Consider the following 20,148-nt stretch of genomic DNA (forward strand, 5'->3'; position numbering starts at 1 on the left):
ACGGGGTGTTCTTAAGTCTGGACACATAGGCAAAATTGCGTATTTTCAAGAAATGAAATGAATGAAATGTTTATTTAATTGGAATATTAACAAATAACACCTTCAATATGATTTCTGTCATTTGTGATGCAAAGGTTGATGTGCTTTGCAAGGTTCGCGTGAACTCAGTGCAATAACTCCACATTGCCATCAGTTGCCTGTGTGTCTAGACTTTAGGAATACCCTGTATAAGAATACAGAGGCATGGCCTGGTGGATGAGGTTCCTTGATGTGCTGGGCACCGTACTATGGTCTGAGTCGCTCACACCCCGAGAAACATCCTGATTCAGCCCAGCAGCGGAAAGTCCATTTGGAAGCCTGAAGATCCATAGATCCAGGCCTCAGCCCTGGGGAGGAATCTCCAGATTGCACTAGAGCAGGGCTGATCCTTTCTTGGCCCAATGGGAAAGCAGTTCTTCCCTTCCCAGCAGGTTTGGCTTCAGCCCAGTCAGGTACCCTCAACAAACCTTCATTTCAGGCAAATGGGAAGCGTCCTGAGGATTGACCACTGTACCCACATGTTATTATTGAATCACTGAGTAACCGTCCCTTCCCCCAGCAAGGAAAGAAAAGACATATAATTCTTGGAAATGCTGACCAGCGTGGTACTAAAAGGGACCCTGGTGGTGGGGGGCAGAGAGGCACCTAGTCCCTTCAGTTTACAGACAAGGAAACTGAGGTCCAGAGAAAATCAGTAACTTGCCCAGGGTCACACTGGTAATAAGCATCTGACACGACATTTGAACCCAGGTCTTCTGGCTCCGGAGCCAAACAGTGGTTTTTCCGCCATACCACCTCCTGTAGCCCTAGTCACAAATTTCATCCCTTATTACCCTGATGGGAGTCATGTGGCAGAACAGCATAGCATATGGCCCTACCTTTTTCCAGTGTCCCGAAATGGAGCTACAAACCCTATAAGCGTGCAACCCAGTGGGGAGAGGATAGGAAAAAACTAAAAAGTTTTTTTTTCTTTTTTTCAATTTTATTTATTTTTAATTCAAAACTTCCCCTCACCCTATTGAGTAAGCAAAAAACACAACAAAAAAGCCCATTGTGAATATGCGTAATCATGTAAAATAAATTCATTAGCTATGTCTTCTTCCTGCCTCCTCCCCCCAACCCAGAGAGAGAGAGAGAGAGAGAGAGAGAGAGTATGCTTCAGTCTGCATTCTGAGTCCTTTCTGTCAGAAAGTGGACAGCGTGTTTCCTCTCAGGTTCTCTGGAATTGTGGTTGGCTCTGTGTGTTGATCAGATTTCCTAAGCCTTTCAGAGTTGATTGTCCTTGTATGAGTTCTGGTTCTGCTCACTTCTCTCTGCATCAGTTCATACAAATCTTTCCAGGTCTCTGTGAAATCATCCCATCATTTCTTATGGCACAGTAGTACTCCATCACACTCATCCATTATTCATTCAGCCTTTTCTCAATTAACAGGCATCCATTAGTTTTCAGTTCTTTACTACCAGAAAAAGAAGTGCCAGCAATACTTTTGTGCACATGGGTTCTTTTCCTCTTACTTTGATCTCTTTGGGGTGTAAACCTAGGAGTGGTGTCTCTGGGTCAGAAGAAGAAGGTGTGAACAGTTGAATAGGCGTAGTTCCAAATTGCTTTCCGGTATGGCTAGACCAGTTCACAGCTCTACCAGTGTCATTAGTTAGCTGCTTTCCCCTATCCCTCCAGCATTTTTGCTAAGTTAGCCAGAATGATGAATGATGAGGTGGCTCTTCATCATTTTACTTTGCATTTCTCTATTAGTGATATAGAGCACTTTTTTCTTATGAATATTGATAGCTTATCTTCCTCTGAAAACGGCTTTTTCATATCCTTTGGCCACATCTCACTTGTAGAATGGCTGTTATTATAAATTTGACGCAGTTACCTATACATCTTAGAACTATGAGACCTTAATATTTTACTCAGTTTCCCACTTTTTTTTCATTTTGGCTACATTGGTTTTGTTTGTGCAGAAACTCTTCAATTTTATGTAATCAAAATTTTCTGTCTTAACATCCTTTGACCCTTTCTCTCTCTTGTTTGGCTATGAACTCTTCCCCTTTTCATAGTACTGATAAGTAATTTCTTCCATTTTCCTTTATTTATGTAAATAATGTTTTGTAGTTGTTTCCAGAAAGCTCCTGTATGTGTTTTGGCAGGTAGCTTCCCAAGTGTTTTATACTGTCCATGGTTATTTTCAATGCAGTTTCTCTTTCTGTCTCTTCCTGCTGGATTTTGTTGCTAATATACAGAAATGCAGATAGGATTTGTGGGTTTCTTTTATATCCTGTGGCTTTTAATTTTTATCTAGTTTTTTAGTTGATTCTCTATGGTTCTCTAAACCATCATATTATCTATAAAAAGTAATAGTTTTGTTTCCTCTGCCTATACTTATTCCTTCCATTTCTAATATTGAGTCGTGGTGATAACAGAAATCCCTACTTCCCCCTAATCTTAATGGAAAGGTTCTTCTTGCTTATCCCATTTCAAATGATGCTCACTCTTGGTTTTAGAGAGATAGGGCTTTCTCATTTTAAGGAAAGCTCTGTTAATTCCTATGCTTCCTAGGGTTTTTAACAGGCTTTTTCTGCGTCTGTTGAAATACTCTTCTGTTTTCTTAATGCTGAGTTCCTAGATGTTGTCCTTTGCCCTTTTTTAATGACCAAAGCACTGGGCCTGGAGTCCAAAGTCCTTGGATACTCCCCTGCTCTGCAGCTGATGACCCCCCTACATGAGCAACATCAAATCCTATAGCATTTTCCAGCCTTAGTTTCCTTACCTGTTAAATTGGAATCACAGGATCAGAAGGGCCTGAAGGCTGATTAATCCAGCTTCCCTCTGTTTGACTGCTGATACAGCCTGTTTCAGGTTCTGTGTAGGTCTTGAAGCCTCAAGGAAGAGTGAGCCTTGATGGGCTGAGATCTGCACCCAGCTTGGCCCCCAGTGTCTGCTGGGTCCACGTGTTTCACATCTTGGCTCACTCTTGGACATGTCATCTGCTTCCACCTCAGGATTTTCCTGCTGGAGTGCAGTGTGAGGGAAGTGCGAGTAGCTGTCGCCACGATCCTGGAGAAGACGCTCGACAGTGCCTTGTTTTACCAGGACAAGGTCAGTATCACTGCTTGGATGAAGCATTTTAGCCGCCCGTGTTCTGTGTGAGAAAGGAGCTTAGAGGGAGAGACCAGTTATCTTTTAACATCTTCTTTTTGGCAGTTCATATTATGCCCTTCCTTGTGTGACCTAACTTGGTTGCAATTGCCAAATGTGGAAGGCCTCCAGCCCATTATCCTTTCCTTTCCCTGAAAGCAATGTCCAGCAGGCCTGGGGGCTCCAGGCCATTTGGACTCATTTTGGTACAGTCCTCCAAGGAACACCCTATCCTCCATAGTGGCCCTGATATTTCCAAGCCTCCTCTGAGTTCTGAAGTTTCTCTGAATTGAGCTGGGATCAGGGAGCTTAAGCTAACCCTGTCTTCTCCTTTTTTTCCTATCAACCCCTCCTCTGTCAGCCTCAGAAGGAGGAAGACCCTTCCATTTATCCAATGCTGTTAACCCAAAACTCACCTTCCTTCCTGAATTTCCTTCTCACTGTTCTTAGCAACTGCTGCACAATGTCAAGTCCCAGGGAAATAAATTATTGGACTCATTTTAACTTGAAGAGTTCTAGTTCATTCAAAACATACATTCCTAGCAAATTGAACACTTCCTTGCCAGGTTTGCTATCTCCAATAACAGCTGACACCACATGGAAAACTTTGAAAACTATTCCTTTCAGAAACAATTAGCTCCTATGGATGTGTACCTGAAGACTGTGGCTCAGTGAGCACAGAGGGGCAACTTGGCCCCTAGCGTTTAGGAGCCAACACCAAGGAGGATTAGTGAGGCAACAGCCATTCATTCTTACTGGGGGTCAAGCACTTTACTAAATCTAGGAATTCAACAAAAAGTGGCAACAGCCACAAAAATAAACCATTGCCTCTGTTCTTGAGCGACGTGCGGAGGGCAGCTAGGACAAGTAGAGGTTGTCTCCGTACAAGGTGCATGCAGAGTTTGGGTAGGTCATCCTGCCAGGGTTGGGCCTGATGTGGCAGCTTCCTCTAGGGGAGCCTCTGGGGTTAGCCCTAAGGTTCCTGAAGAAGACCCTCATAAAAGCAAATCCAGACCCCAAGCTAACCCTCCAGAATTTACTCAGATCCCAGCATCCCCTGTAGTCTGGAATAGGACCATCTAGTGATGTAAGGCTTGGGGGGAGGACAAGGAAGGCCATTTGTCCTGTTAAACTCTTTCATGTTAGTCGTTTTACGTGTCTTTCTTCACCACGGTGGAAATGGTTCCTCTTGCCCCCTCCTCATCGTTTCTAATAGATGGTTGTAGAGGGCTTTGGAAATAAAGGGCTGTGGATGTGCCAGATTTCAGTCAGTCCTGTTTGAGATAGAACGGGTGGGACGATCACAGAAATCTGGGAAAGGAATAGGCAGGGACAGGTAGAATCCTAATTCTGAGGTCCTCCCCGGTGGCCACGCAGAGGAGCTGGGCGCCCGAGGAAGCCGTCCTCTCAGCCCGTTTGTCGTGGACCCGTCCAGACGGCAGCTGGGGGGAGGGGCAGCACAGGCAATGTGATAACCCAAATGGTCTCTAAACAAATAAAATGTCTCTCAAAGCTTTCCATGAGGCGTCAGCGAGCTCTCAAGTAAGTCCCAGTCAAGTCGACATTCCCGTTGTCATTCTGTCAGGCTGTCGCGCTCCATCGCTCCATTGGCTTGGTTTCCAGCCCCTCTGCCTGTGTCTGTGTTTTGATTCTCTGCATCTGTGACTATGTGAAGAGCAGGCTAGTGGAGGGAGGGGTTCAGACCAATGTCTCCCGAAAGGCTCTGGAAAAAAAAGGGGGAGCGAGAGAAAAACCCATCGTGGAGCCCATTGTGGAAGCTCATTCTTGGCCTCGAACTCTCAGAAGCAAAAGCGGACTTTGCGTTTAAAATCCCATGATCATTGCCTCAGAGGGTAAACTAGCAGTTTGGTATTTGATGATTAAAAACATTTCCATCTGAATCTGAACCCAAATTAAACTAACCAGATCCCTTGCTCTCGTGTTGGTTTTTTTTTTAATTAAGTTTATTGCAAATATCTTTGTTTCCTGCCTTAATGGGATTCTGTCTTTATGCTGACCAGCTCAAAAGTCTTCACCAGTTGTTGGAGGTGCTGCTTGCCCTGTTGGATAAAGATGTCCCAGAGAACTGTAAAAACTGTGCTCAGTACTTTTTCCTGTTCAACACCTTTGTACAGAAGGTAAAGGATTCTTACAGCTAACCAGCTTCCATTTGCAGTTGGGAGTCATCGGGTGTCAGGACTAGGGGATTCTCATTGTGCTGAGAAAACACAGGAACTCGGGTCCATCAGCATTTGTGCTAAAAATGACCACTTAGAGAGTGTTGAGCTTAAAAAGATTGCAGTACAGGAGAAAGAAAAGATGAAATGGTGGTGATTTGGGTGCTGAGAATCTGCATGACGGTTCATTTGCGGACTGTGTGTTTGGAACAACCAGAAAAGTAATCAAAACGGATTTTCTGGAAAAGATTTAACATGTACTCCATGGAAAGGATTGTTGAGGTTGTTTCTCATTTGAATCTGTCTCTATTGAAACGAATTCTTTGTTAGAAAAGGAAAATTAATCTAGCATTCTCCCTCTCTTCTTAGCAAGGTATAAGGGCTAGCGATCTTCTTTTGAGACATTCTGCTCTACGTCACATGATCAACTTTCTCTTGGGACCCAATCGGCAAAACAATCAGGTAACGGCCTCTGCCTCTCTTCCCACTGAAAGACTGAACACCTGCTTTTTGAGGGCGGATTGGACTGAGGCTCCAACAAGGAGTCATCTGGCCTCCGTTCCCATCTGGATAGCAGGAGTTCAGGCCTTCCTTGGCATCCAGCCTCAGGGGCTTCTCAGCTTGTACCTGTTGTCCTGCTTCTCTCTTCTGGTATGCCCACTTCTGTGTGACCTCAGCTCCAGGCCCTTCACCACTCCAGTCACCCTCCGGGTCCTCACTCGAACTGAGCACCATTTTCCATGTGAGGTCTCACAAATGCAGAGTAAAGAGGGACTGTTTCCTTCCAGTTCCTGGAAATTGCCCCCTGTAATGCAGCCCAAGATGGCTGGGACTGTCATGGCAGCCATATCCCTCTGCTGCCTCTTGGGCTTGCTGCCCACTGAAACCCCCTGATCTTTTTATGACAGCTGCTTGCCTGACCATGTTTTCCCCAACTTGCAAAGTCGTTTGTCTCTAAGGGCAAGATTTTGCATTAATCCCCGTTAAATTGCACTGTATTAAATTAGCCCGAGGTCCTTGCCTGTCAAATCCTTTTGAGCTCTGTCATTCGGGGCTCAGCTGTCCCTCCCAGTTTGGTGTCATCTGCAGATGTGATAATATCCAAGTCATTGATAAAAAAGGAACCATAGCGCAGGTGCCTGGGGTTCTCCACTGGAGACTTCTGACCAAGATGACAGTCCAGCTGTCCAACCAGTTTTGAATCCACCAGACTGTATTATTGTTTATTTCTTTCCATCTTTTCCATAAGAATACTAGGAGTTACTTTATCAAAAGCTTTGTTAAAATCGAGGTAAATTACATTGACAGCGTTCCCATCATCTGCTAGTTCAGTAACCCTGTCAGAAAAGGAAGCGGCTGGTTCACGACACGACTGTTTCAAGTCTAGGTGGCCTGTACAGCCTCCTCCATGCACATCCCTCTCTGGCCCTCCAGAGCCACGGTCTGTTTGTGGCTTTCATCCCACCAAGCCTGGGAGGCCGGATTTTTGCTCTCACATGCTGCAGAGCCTTGGGTGTTTGTGTGTGGACATTTGAAGCCGAGGCGTGCCCCCTGGCACCTTTCTTGGAGTTGGGTGGATGTTGCCACTTCCAGTCTTCTTCCTTTTGGTAGCATAGCTCTAGCACATCTAACTTGGGGGCGCATGCAGGTAGTTTTCACCTTCCTGGCCTTAATAAAGTCCTTTGATAAGATTTAAAAGCACCTGGCATTTTAGGAGGTTTTGTTAGGCGCCCTTCATCTTGGCCCCCAGATGAGCCCCATATTCTTCCCTGTACCATCACAGTCGTCATTTAGGGGGTGCCTTTATTCAAGCCAGTCCTTGTGCCTGGCACCCCTTCCCTTCTCCTGTGACAGCCCACCCAGTTCACATTCTACCATTTCCATAAAGTTTTTCCAGTCCTGTCACAAAGCCTTTCTAGCCTGCTTTTACTCTTCATTAAAAAGCACTTCTTTGCACTATTTTGTGTCCCAGTGGTCTGTGTGTCTTAGCCCAGGAGTGCTATTAGGCCAGGGCTCCATCTTATGTCTCTCCAGAGCCTAGCTGAGGACCCTGCACGTGGAGGTAAAGGTGGGAAGGGGCCCTGGAGCCATGATCACACTAGTGAGGGAACTGCCCACTCCAGGGCAGTCAGTGGCGTGTCCCCTCTAACTTAGACCTTGTTTGCTGAACTGTTTAACGTTGAATCTCTACTTTTTATGTTTGCTGATTCATCCTTTATCTTTTGTCAGCAGATTCGCCGATGGAGCTCAGCCCAAGCTCGGGAGTTTGGATTCCTTCACAATACGGTGGCATTACTGGTTTTGCATTCAGACGTCTCATCACAGAGGAATGTCGGTAAGAGCTGTCTTCACCACATGTGGCACCAGGTGGATTCCCCGGGCCGCTGTCCTGCGCCGAGTCCTCTGGACTCCAGTTCTAGAAATTCAGTTGGTTTCATGGGATGCCTGAGGCACAAGTCCTCTCGATGGTCCTTGAGGGCTGCCGTCCCTCCAACTTGGAGCTCATTTTCCTAACCCTTTGAAAGACTATGGGTTTGGGCAAGGAATACACACCCAAACCTGTGGCCAGGTGTGCCCAAAGAACCCCAAAAGTACCCTGGGACTTTGCCCTTGAGGGCCCATGTTTAGTACCTGGGGGACCAAGTCACCTGACCTCATGGAGCCTTTTTCCCCATCTTCCAAATCGAGAGCTCGGACTAGACGCCTCCCAGGGCTGGTCTATGAGTGTCCTTCTGGGCGGCTTCCAGGTTCATTTTCCTGCCTTTTTCCACACTTGCTTACAAGTTTTTGCCAGACTGGAATTCTCTCTGTTTCCAAGGCCATCACACTCTTTTTCTCACTGCCTGTTCGAATCCTTTTTTTTAAGGCCTACGTCATGCACTTCTTGGTCTGAGCTACAAGAGGACTCTCCTTCCTTGCTCTGCCCTGCTTTGCTTGGACCTCTTTTGTCCCTCCCGTATTCTGCCCTGAATCAAAGCTAGCTTATGTACATGTTATTTCTTCCTACCCCACCCCTCGCCGTCCCAGGAAGATCCTAAGCTGGTGGAGGCCAGAGCCTGTGTTGTTTGTCATCTTTGTGTGTGCTCAGCTCTGCGCTTGGTGCCTTGTACATAATAGGCTCTTAGTAAATGTGTGTTAAATTGAACAACCATTTATGAAGCGCCTATTATGTACAAGTAACCTTTTAATCATGTGGCTGGGTAAGATTAACAATTTCTCATATCACAAGGTTAGTTCACATCCATTTTATAGAAATTTATTCCATGGAACAACACAAAGGTCATCTGTTTCATTTTTCTCCTTCCACAGCCCCTGGCACACACAAACAGCGGCCTCCCATCAGCATTGTTTCTTCTGGCCCCCTCCTGGCCCTCCATGAGGAAGTGGAGTCCTTGCTCTTCCTGTCTGAAGGGAAGCCGTACCTGCTGGAGGTGACCTTCCTTTCCCTGTCATTTCTAGAAGTCTCCTCATCGTTGTTTGCATAGGGCGTCCTCACAACTTAGCACTCGTATCAAGAGAATGGAGGGGCGGCCTTCATGTGAATTGTCCTCTTTTTACCATTTGGAAAGAAATCCTTGACTAGTGATGGGATAGTATGAATTAGAGGAGAGTTCTGTACAAAAAGTCTGGGTTATGTGGGCCTGCCGTGACTACAGCCCTTAATGGAGAAGTCGTTTTGTCTGTTCCCTTCTACTGGCCCACCTTACCCTTCACATTCAGAACAGTGAAGTCTAATCCCCTATTAAGTCTCAAGTCTAGATCATTTAGATCAGGAGTTTTTAAGTTGGTTGGTCCTATGGCACCTTTATTCGTTTGTTTGTATGCTAGAGAACGTTGAATGAGCAGTGATTCACTGGCACTTTCTAAATGGTAGTCAAATGTGCCTCTGGGTACAGCAGGCTTTGTACAGTTTGCTCCCTGGCTTGGTCTCTGATTTCCCCTTCAGAGCAAATTCTCTGCTACAGATTAGAGTGGGGAGAGAGTGAAAGGAGCTGAATTCAGAGCTAGTTACCCCAGACAAGCATAAAGTACAGCAGTTGTTGGCTTCACGATACATCAGACACCTTACCCCACTGGAGAAGTGCCGAATAGGACCCTGTTATACATCTGTGGAATGCTAGCATTCTAAGGGAAATTGTTTGGAAGAATTCTGATTAGGCTGCTCTGTTTCAGGGTCGTTTCAGTTCTTGGGGCATGGGAGTAGAAACTTCAGGTGGGGACCTTGTTAATAGTGGCATGATCAGGCTGGGTCACCAAGCATTTACTCAGAACTAAGCTCCGGGATTACAGATACCAGCAGAAAGAAAGACAGTCCCTGCCGTGGGGATCCTGTTCTAATGGGGGAAGATAGCACACAGTGGGGAGCGGAAAAGGGGAGGGTGAAGGTATCTGGTGCCAGGGCTTTGTGGGGAGAGGGAGGCAGGGCTGGTCTGGGCCTTCTCCACATGAAGCCCAGGAGCTCGAGGCCTTGGAACCAGTTGAGCTGGCTTCAGTTCCTGTTGCTGCTCCTTGGTGGGGCACCTCCCACAGTCATTTCCTCTGTAAATTAAGAAGAATCCTGGTCCTATTTCCCTTATTTGGGGGTTGTGGGTGAAACACTTGTGTTGTAACCTGTGACTTGTGGTAGGTGCCTTGTCATTGATCCTTTTATAGACTCCTGACCTGGAGGTTAAATGTACCTTTGTTCACTAATGCATGTTTTTGTTACATGAGGCACACAATATCATCTTCCTTGGGCCCTCACCGGCTTCTCATCCCAAAGCCCAGGTTATCTTCCTTTACCCCAAATGGCTGCTTTCTTTCCCTTCGGGTATTGGATTGCATTGACTTCCTTTTTATTTCTCACTTCTTACTTTGACAAAGTAATAGTTATTAACAATTATTCCATGTTGAGGCAGAGAGATTCCCTCAGAAACAAGGAACATGTTGAGCAGGGTCCTGGGAGGAAACTGGTCATGCTGCCAGCCTGCTTCTGAAATGTTTGTCCTGGGATCTCAGTGAAAGGCACTGAGCAGCGGGATGCAGGAACTGCTAACCGCTACATGGGAATGATCTGTCCCCTCTTCCCCCCCCCCCCTTTTGTCCCCCCAGGTCATATTTGCCTTGCGGGAGCTAACTGGCTCGCTCCTGGCTCTCATGGAGATGGTGGTTTACTGCTGTTTCTGTAACGAGCACTTCTCCTTCACCATGCTGCATTTCATCAAGGTAACAGAGAGTTGAGTGAGCTGCGGGGGAGGTTGCGGCCATGTTGGGGTCCTGGGTGTCCAGAACAGCACTCTGCAGCTCCCACACAGTGAACCTCCAGGCCTGGGGGAGGGCACTTTCCACCTTTCTCTGAGTCAGAACAGTTTATCTGTCACTGGAGAAGTAAGGAGGCATTGTGTGTGGAGATGTTGATGAAAATACTTGTGTGCCCTCAGAACTCTGCTGATGATTTAATGACTTTGTGGTGAAGGGTGATTGTGATCTCTTGCCCTTTTCATTTGTACATAGAGCCAACTGGAAACCGCTCCTCCCCATGAATTAAAAAACACATTCCAGCTGCTCCACGAGATCCTGGTAGGTAATGGCTTTTCTGACCAGTCGGTGCTGTAGGAACAGTGACAGCCAGACAGATGCTGTGATCTGCGGCCCTGGGTCCTTGGGGATAGCCCAAGGTCACCAGCTGTTGGGGGAGGGGTGGTCCTGATGATCCGAGGCCTTCTCCAGCCTCCATGCCACTGCTGCCTGTGTGCTAGGCAGTGATGTCTGTTACCTGTTTTCTCCTTCCAGTTTTGGGGCCCACACATGCTTTCTTTCACTTTTCTGAAATCACATCTTGGAGATCTGTTTGCCAGCTCGCATGCTGGCATCATCTCCGGCATGACAACAAATAGGACGTATTCTCTTCATCTTATTCATAGAAATCAGCAGACTGTCTTAGGGGGCAGGAAACTTAGATCTCCTCTTAACACTCGTACTATTTGTTTGCCCTGTTGTTGAATTTCTAGGGTTTTTGCCCTTGTACATCAGAGGGACAAGCATGACACCCAGAAATCAGTGACCTCTTCACTAGTGGTGCCTTGGTGCTGCAGGAGTAGAAGCTTGGCTTGAAGTAGTTTGAGGAAGGGTGCTTTCACCTTCCTCCTTACCCCTGCTTCTGGACTTTCAGGCTCCAATTGTATTAAAGAGGCAAGATCATTCTTAAGATGACCAGTCTTCCTAGATTTTTTTGGTCTCCACACTGCACTCTGCAAAAAGAACTAACAGGATCCCAATGCAGATGGTGCCACGGTAAAAGGACTGGGCAACGTGGGGAGTAAGGCACGTCCCCAGCCTCGGGCAGCCCTCGAGCATTGCTGTTAGAGCACAGATCGGGGCAGTGGCAGGCCAGACTCCCACGCCTAGAGTTCCCACTATACTCATAAAATGGCTCTTGGTCTTAGGCTGTGTTAATGGAAGGACAACATGAGGGAAATTATGAATGCAAACAGTGAGCCAGATTTAATAGGATTCATCCAAAGTGTGTACTGGGGTTCGGAAAGTCCACTGCTTCAGGACAGATTCAGGAGGGGCTTCTAATGGATCACAAGCTCCACATGCTACGTAGTGTGACATAAGATTGTGTTTTGTCGGTTTTTGTCTGCATTAAGGGAGGCCTAATGGGCGGACGGATGGAGATGAGTCACTGTTGAATGTCATGTCCACTTATGGGCACCACTTTTAGGAACTCATCCAGAAGAAGCCAACTAGCATGGTTAGGAGCCCAAAAACCATGTCATGTGATATCTGCTGGAACTGGGAATGTTTAGTGTGGAAGGGAAAGCTTTGAGTCAGACTTGATAGTTGTTTTCTAGGCATTTGAAAGGGCTGCCAGCTAGGAAAGTTAATTGGCCTGCTCTGCTTGGATCGGATAGGAGAGTAGGCAGAGGCAAATGTTGGCCTGGGACATGAACACTCCTCCTCCGGCCCACGTGTGGTGGCTGCTTTAGGCAGGGTTCCTGTTGAAGTGGCATGTGGCCACAGTGAATGAGCACCTTCCAGCTCAGAACCACTGGGGCCACCCTTGGGACGTGTCTCAAGAAAAGGGGTCAGCATGGCCAAAGTTCTGGACACCATTCCCAGTCATATTACCTGAAGGAACTTGAGCTGGGCAGCTGGGGAACCTGCCCTCTCTGACTTGGACCATTGAAAGAGGGATCCAGGTGAGGAAAACCCCAAAGGGCAGAGCAGAGACCAGTGAGGAGGACACATTTCTGTCTAGACAAGTAGTGGGCAGTGCCATGAAGGAAGGACCTGTTAATGCAACAAGCATGTATCAGTTTAGGAATCTTTGTATGTCATTTAGGAAGCTTTCTTTCATTTGCAATTTAAGTTCTATAACAAACTACTTTCCCTTTCTTTGCCTCAGTTTCATCTTGTGTCAAATGAAGTTTTGGACCATATGCTTTCTAAGGTTCCTTCTGGTTCTGATAATCTATAATTCCTATATTTTTGTGGTTTAGTTGTTTCAAAAACCAAAGGGAGTTGTTAGTCATGCTCCAAATTGGTGGAACATGAACTCTTTCTTCCAGGATCTTTTTCCAAGCCTCACCATGTGTTCCTTTCTCTTCCCAGGTCATTGAAGACCCTCTTCAAGTAGAACGAGTCAAATTTGCTTTTGAGACAGAGAATGGTCTAGTAGGCAAGTGGACCCAACTGAATGAAGGGGGTGTCTTGGGCCGTCACACTGGTGTGGCAGAAGATGTCAAACTCAGAGTCTTTTCTTCCCCTTTCTCACTTATCCCAGCCAGGAGAAGGAAAATCAGAGGCCACTAAGAACTTGCCAGATTGGGTTTTTTCCATAAAGTAAATAAGTATCCACAGAACAATCCAAATAAACAAAAAACCGTGCCTGCAACTATTCTGATGGCCGGAGTGCTGGCCTCTGCCCTCGGGCCAAGGCGGAGCCGCTCTTTGGGTGGTGCCAGGCTTCATTGCTGGAGGGAATTTCCAGATCAGTAGAATTACAGATCTGTGAACTATCTTATGGTTTTTTCTTAAAGTGTTAAAGATGGCCCAAACAAGGCTAATGTTTTCTGTGCTGACCTTGGCACTTCCGCTCTTCCTTTTGTGTCCTTCAAATTTGGTTGCTGTTTTTTTGTTTTGTTGGGGTTTTTTTGGTTTTGTTTTTTATATATTTTTATATATATATATATAAGTATGTTGTTGTAAGTGTGCTTTTTTCCCATCTTTATCATTTGCTATGCCTTCCTTTATTTCTTTGGAAAGAGCTTTGCAAACCTCAAAGCTCTTTATAAATATCAGTCATCCTTCTTATCTCTCACACTGTCAACACATTAAGGGGTGAGACAAGCTCCCCAGGACCACGGCCTGGTCAGAGCCTAGTAGATGAGTCATCAGCTGGAGGCCCAGAGCAGGTCCAAGATTCAGCCCTGGCCACACGGCTAGTAAGCGTCCATCAAGCAGGAGGCCGTCTCTTCCAGAGGTTCCCTGCTCTCCTGTCCCCTCTGTCTCAGCCACTCCCCACCTAGTTCAACAGGCAGTAAGCTAGACCAGTCCCAACTTTAAGCTATGGCAAATAGAAGTACCATCAATATTTTTGTAGCGGTAGGCCTTTTTTTCCCCTTTTAATGGCATCTTTAGAATGATGTTCTAGCCCAGGGGTAGGGAACCTGTGGCCTTCTAGGTCCTTGGGTGTGGCCTTTTGACTGAGTCCAAGTTTTACAGATTTGTTCTGTGAAGTTTGGATTCAGTCAAAGGGCTGCAGGTTCCCCACCCCTGCACTAGTATGAGCATGAAGGATGTTTGCCTGCCTCGAGTGTGCCAGCACCAATTGAGGGAGGTTTCACCGCTAAAGCCTGGTTGGAGGGATCTGTGCCTTCTTGCTTTGAACTATGGCCCCTCAGGCAGGAAGGTCTCTGGCTACTCTCTCCCCACCCTTGAAAATAGAACTCTCACTTGGTTTTTGACAGGAAGTAGTGAAATCTGCCATTGAGTTAAAAGTTTTACCTTCTAAATTAAAGCTTTATTTTTAGACAGATCTTAGAGAAATTCCCTATTTTAAAATAATAGGACAAGTTTTCAGCTCCAACTCACCACTTCCCTGCTTTGGTCTGTCCGTTTTGCATGAAGTGCTTGGAGCTGGGCTGTGTGCTCCCCAAGCAAGTTTCAGGGCCCTCTCTTGCCCACTGCTGAGGGTCCTGCTGTGCCCCTGGTGGCTGCCCTGCTCCCAGCATTAGGACAGAGGGGGAGGTTTAGGGGCAGGGGAGCTGCTGCCATATCAATGCAACCCAATTTTTTAAACAATTTTTTTCTTTTATTTCTCAAAGCATTCAGTTGAAGACAGAGCTTTGAGCAGTAGGGTCAGGGGAAGCTATCCCTGCTAGGAGGCGTAGCCCCAAAGCCTTGGGCTGGGGAGATGGGGGTCCTTGGGGCTGGTGGCTTGTTCTTGAGGTTGTGGGTGCTCGGTGATGTTAACCGTCCGTTTTCCTCCCCAGCCTTGATGCACCACAGCAATCACGTGGACAGCAGTCGCTGCTATCAGTGTGTCAAGTTCCTCGTGACCCTGGCACAAAAGTAAGTGTGGCCTTCTAGAGAGCTTCCCGCAGAGTCTCCCCTTTTGTACTAACAGCAGCCTGGGGGGATGGGGCTGTTGTCTTCCTTGTGCAAGCCCAGCACTCCCCACACTGACTCCCTGACAGGAAGAGAAGTGTTCTGAGGGCATTCTGTTCATCTTGTTTGTACACTGCCCAGGGTCCAGGGAGATAGTTGGGTGTGCAGTATGGACAGCGTTGAGAAGGCTCTTTAGAAGTCCTGCCTTGGCAGCTTCTGGCCATGTGACGGGGAAAATATCAAAGCAGGTGGTGATCTGCACTGGGCGAGAGTCTCCTCCCTACGAGTTCCAGCAGGCAGCAGTGGGCTCAGATGCAGATAGAAAGGGTGCTGGGTTTGGGCTACACCTGTTTATGAGCCTTAGTCACCTCCATGCCATGCCAATGAAAAGCGCCCCCGAAGAGAAGCGTGCCCCTTCCTTGGGAGGTGCGTGTGGCTATTTGTTTTGGTTAGTCTGGTGTGGGTTTTTTCTTCCTCTTCGGTTTTGTTTTTGTATTTTTGTTTTAAAGGCATAATTCTCTGGAAAGGGGTAGAAAGATGGATAGAAACGGAGATGATTTAAAATCTAAAAGGAGAGGTGTTACATGTCCCAGTGATTCTTGTTTTAACTAACCAAAATTGGTGACCAGCATTTTTTCTTTATCTCAGTGGGAAGTGTTGATCAGACTTATATTTAACACATTTACACAGAGCTTACTTGTTGCAAAGTGTTCTATGTGGATTAATTCAATAGATTTTACAAAGACCCTGTGTTCTTCCAATTTCTCAGATTGGGAGCTGAGGGACAGAGATAATGGCCTAGGTCAGAACCCCTAGGCTTCTGACTCGGCATCTCTAGTGCTCTCTCCCCCTCCCTCTTTCGACTTTAGAGAGCTCACTGTGTTTAATGTGGACAGGAGAGGGCAGCCATTCACCCAGCATTGTCAAGTACCTACTGCACCTGTCATTCCTGAGAGACAGCAGTGTGGAGGATAGAGTGGCTGCCCCACCCCACCCCGCCCCCATCTGCACAGAGCCACTGTCCAGGGCCGAAGGTTCACCTGGGCTCTCCCAGGCCTTCGCTGACCAGTGTCTTCCATCCCTAGGTGCCCTGCTGCCAAGGAGTACTTCAAGGAGAATTCCCACCACTGGAGCTGGGCTGTGCAGTGGCTACAGAAGAAGGTACCTGGGCTGGAATCGTCCTTCCCTGCCCCTTGGGAGTCAGGGAGAGACGTGGCGTGGCCGAATCCGGGGGTCGCACCCCTCGGGCCGGCCTGAGTCTCCTCTTCACCGCACCGAGGGGCCTGGCTTGTGTGGAAGAAGCAGCAATGTCCCCACAGGTCTGGAGGGGAGCGAGGACAAGCAGGCCTTGTCTCAGGAGCCTGACGGGCATTTCCTGGCCTCGTGGGCTGACATCCTCAGCTAGCCATGGTGGGGTGCAGACGAGCGGGATTGAGAGGCCTTTGCATTGGGTGTCTTTGTAATTCTGATTTGAATTTTCTAGATGTCTGAACATTATTGGGTCCCACAAAGTAATATATCTAATGAAACCTCAACTGGAAAAACCTTTCAGCGCACTATTTCTGCTCAGGTGGGTGCTGTGTTCACCCTGCTAACTGGGGGAGCTGGTGCCCTTTCTGCAGGAATCGTCCACCCTCAGAGGAGGGAGAGGCTGGAGATCCGTGGCCTGGTTTGTGAGCTAGCTACATCACTGCAGACTCCTGAGGCAGCGCGTCCCACCCCCTCACCCCCCCCCCCTCCCCAGGGCAGTCCAGCCTTTGTCCTCCTCCTGCTCGAGCCTTCCATGCCCACAGCCCAACCCTGTGTCCAGAATAGATATGTTCACTCTTCACACTCTCCACCTGAAACTGGCTTTTCCCTCCTAAATTTCTTGGGAAACTTTTCCTGGCTCCCTCCTTTGCCTGTGTCATCACCTGCCTGGTTTCATAGTCACCCATGTACATGTCATTCCTTCCCCTCCCCCACCCCCAGGAGCAGGCTGATGGAAGTGGAGCAGGTTGGCTGTGGGATGAGGGGGCTAGGCTGTCCCTGGAAAACAGTCTGGGAATGAGCATTCATCATGACCTGTCTGAAGTGGAAATCATTGGTTAATACCCAGTGATTCCATTTAGGGAATATCGACTAAGAAGAAGCATCTTAGCTGAACCGGTAGTGGTTGCAAGGCCTTCTCTTGTTTGGTTGCTAATTCATTGTTCTTGTACTTGAATTCTCCTTTAGGACACCTTAGCTTATGCCACAGCTTTGCTGAATGAGAAAGATCAGTCAGGAAGCAGTAATGGGTCAGAGAGCAGTCCTGCCAACGAGAATGGAGAAAGACACCTCCAGCAGGTAGAACTGGGCCTTTGTACCCTAGGAGTTCATAGTGGGGGATGGGGGGCGGTGGGTGTGCCAAGGACGTCTGCCAGGCACAGAAGGAAAATGGTGCAGCATACATGAGTACTTCACAGAATTGTTCCAAGGAGCCATGATGTCTGTCCTAACAGAATGGGCTTTCCTCAGCTTCCCCCAAATCACAGTAGAAACACCAGTGTTGAAATTAAAATTGCTCTGAGTTAAAACTCACCAAAAGAGATCAGTGAAGACAATAAACCAGGTGTGTACACACACACACACACACACACACACACACACACGCATGCATGCGTGCACATGCGTGAACAAGGGAAGAACACCAGGAGAAATTAAATCATTATCTGCCGATGAATGAATAATAAAACACGTATTTCACCTTTTCTGTGCCACACTCTGTGCTAAGTGCCAGGAATACAAACACAGGCAGGCAAGATCGCTCCTGTCCTCAAAGAGCTGACATTCTTTGGGGAGAAAACTGCACATGAGGGACCACAAAGAGGGAGAGCATAATTTGGAACTGGCCAGCTGGGGACCTATCAGAGCCCAGGACCCAGGGGCAGGGTTCCAATGGTGCTGGTAAGAGTGGGCTGAAAAGGATGTCTGAAAATGTCTGGGAAGCCCCCATCAGAAACAATAGGTGAAACCGACAGTTAGGCTTCAGTGGATAGAAGATGGAATTAGAGAGGGTCGGTCTAAATCCCAAAAGGCATTTCTCCAGGGCCTCAGTTTTCTTCCTTTGTAAAATGAGTCAGATTAGGGTTGATGATTTGAGGTCATGTTCCACTATAAATCTGTGACCTTGTGGTCCTGGGCCACAACTGAGCTTGTCTTGGTGAAACTAGAGTTTGTGAGATCGTAGGAGTCTTTTTGATGGGGGAGACCCAGATTTCTTTATCCAGTGAATTATAAAGATGGCACCACCACTTCAAAGGCAGCCTTCAAGACTGGCTGGGAATCTTGATGGACTGGTGCCTCCCTTCCGTGGAGCTCTGGTGCATTCCACCCAATGTGAACAGGATTTGCATGAGAAAAGGTTGATGTTACCAGTGCTTTCCCTTTTAGGACATTAAACGAGAAGTTATATGCCTATTAAAATGCTTGCTATGTGTCACGGTTTTGGTTTGTTTTTCTTTTTGAAACTAGGCATGATTTCCTCTTTTTTAATCCCAAAATGCTCTTGGGCTCCCCTTGTTGCAATTTTCAAGCCCCAGCATTTTCTGTGGCCGGATGAACATGGGAACCTCTGGGCCAGAGCTCAGCAGTGGGGAAGCCCGTCATCGGCTTAAAAGCCACACGACATTGCATTGGAACTGGCTTTTGTCATTCCGTACCATTGAGCGTCTGTGAATCGCTGCCATTTCTAATGAAATGCTTCAAGGTTATAAAGCTCTCACTATATAACCACGTGGAGTAAGTGGTACAAATACTATCATCCCCATATTACAGATAAGAAAGCCGAGACTCAGTGAAACTTTGCTTTGCCCCACAGGATCCCACAACTAAGTGTGTTCGGCCACCCTTGAGCCTAGGTCCCTTCTGACCCCTGGACTACCAGAACTCTTGGCATGCTGCCATGCTGGGCCGAGAGGTGGAACAGACCTTAGAGAGAGCAGGGCGCTGGTCCCCTTGTTCTTCCAAAGAGGAAGCTGGGGATCAAGTTCAGACACGTGGGAGATCCATAACTGAGTAAAAGCCCTGCCCTGCACTGCACTGCAGCCACCCAGTAGGCTGGGGCTAGCATCCTGGTAGGAGGGCCCTCCTACAGTGAGATCGTAGGAGTGAGACTGAGTCACGGCCTGACTGCAGAAGAACATCGGCTTGGCGGCAGTGCCAGGATAGGCTTCAGGGCACTGGCCAGAAGCACTTAGATGTGTGTTCTCATTTCTTTTTCTCCCTAAGGGCTCAGAGTCTCCCATGATGATTGGTGAGTCAAGAAGTGACCTGGACGATGTGGACCCTTAGAGGAAACTCCCAATCTCACCGCTGAGTCAAATCCAGTCCTCCTCCTTGATGTTTGGCACCTTTTGGAAACCAGAATCTCATCTTTTTAAAAGGTCTGGAAGTTGAACTTGGATAAACCTGAAGTGACTTTGGAGGATTGTGCACTCGTAAGGAGAAGTCCCCTTCAGTTGAGAGAAGGAAGGTGGGGTCACTGGTCATGAGCAGGTGAGACCCCAGAGCCAGATTCATCCGCACCAAGGGCAGCCGGCCCCATGCAGAGAACAGTTTTTGTCAAGGTTTTATCAAATAAAGCTCATGGTCGAAATTTTTATTATGTGAACATAAATGAGTGAATGTAGACATGTCGCTTTTCTGTGATGCTGCCAGAGGAATGGCTCTGCCCTGGCTTTTATACTGAAGAAGAAAATCAGGCGGCCTTTAGGTAGGGGGCACACGCTTCGTCTTTGTGGTGATCTGAGTAGGAGTGTTCAGAAGGATGGACTGAAGTGTGACGCAGATGCGCTTTTGCGTTGTAATATAGTAGAGTCCAGTTTACACAGAACCTGGGTATTGAATATGTCTCCCTAACTATTTGTACAGAATTCCCAAGGGCTCTGGGGTCAGCGTGGATCCTCGTCAAGAGCTGCCTGGATCCACAGTTTAGGAGTCGGCTGGCTCTTTATGGTAATTTTTTAATGTCGTTAAGATTGTAAAGAGCAATAAAGACGACCCCATTCTCCGATTTATACAGAGCTGCGTTATTTGACGCTGGGCACTGAAAAAGACAAGCTGAGTCATTAAAAAAACACACCCCAAAAAGCACTTTAAGATTCAATTTTATCAACTCCATCAAATCATCTTTTTTAACACATGGAGACATATTGAATAAACTGTAGTTTAAATCAA

At 47.3% G+C, this 20,148-nt stretch overlaps 1 protein-coding gene across 1 annotated transcript in view; it reads left to right on the plus strand.

The window, feature by feature from the left end:
* The window catches only part of USP24 (ubiquitin specific peptidase 24), a 161,467-nt gene extending 141,319 nt beyond the window's left edge, over positions 1-20,148 (plus strand). The window contains 13 exon segments of the mRNA XM_036758123.1: positions 3,043-3,139; positions 5,200-5,316; positions 5,725-5,817; positions 7,588-7,690; positions 8,665-8,786; positions 10,447-10,560; positions 10,849-10,914; positions 12,952-13,018; positions 14,835-14,913; positions 16,035-16,110; positions 16,433-16,519; positions 17,167-17,277; positions 19,201-20,148. Of these exon segments, the coding sequence (XP_036614018.1) occupies positions 3,043-3,139; positions 5,200-5,316; positions 5,725-5,817; positions 7,588-7,690; positions 8,665-8,786; positions 10,447-10,560; positions 10,849-10,914; positions 12,952-13,018; positions 14,835-14,913; positions 16,035-16,110; positions 16,433-16,519; positions 17,167-17,277; positions 19,201-19,263 (1,195 nt within the window). The 3' untranslated portion in view covers positions 19,264-20,148.

The sequence above is a fragment of the Trichosurus vulpecula genome, chromosome 4 (genome assembly GCF_011100635.1).
Source record: "Trichosurus vulpecula isolate mTriVul1 chromosome 4, mTriVul1.pri, whole genome shotgun sequence".
NCBI lineage: Eukaryota > Metazoa > Chordata > Mammalia > Diprotodontia > Phalangeridae > Trichosurus > Trichosurus vulpecula.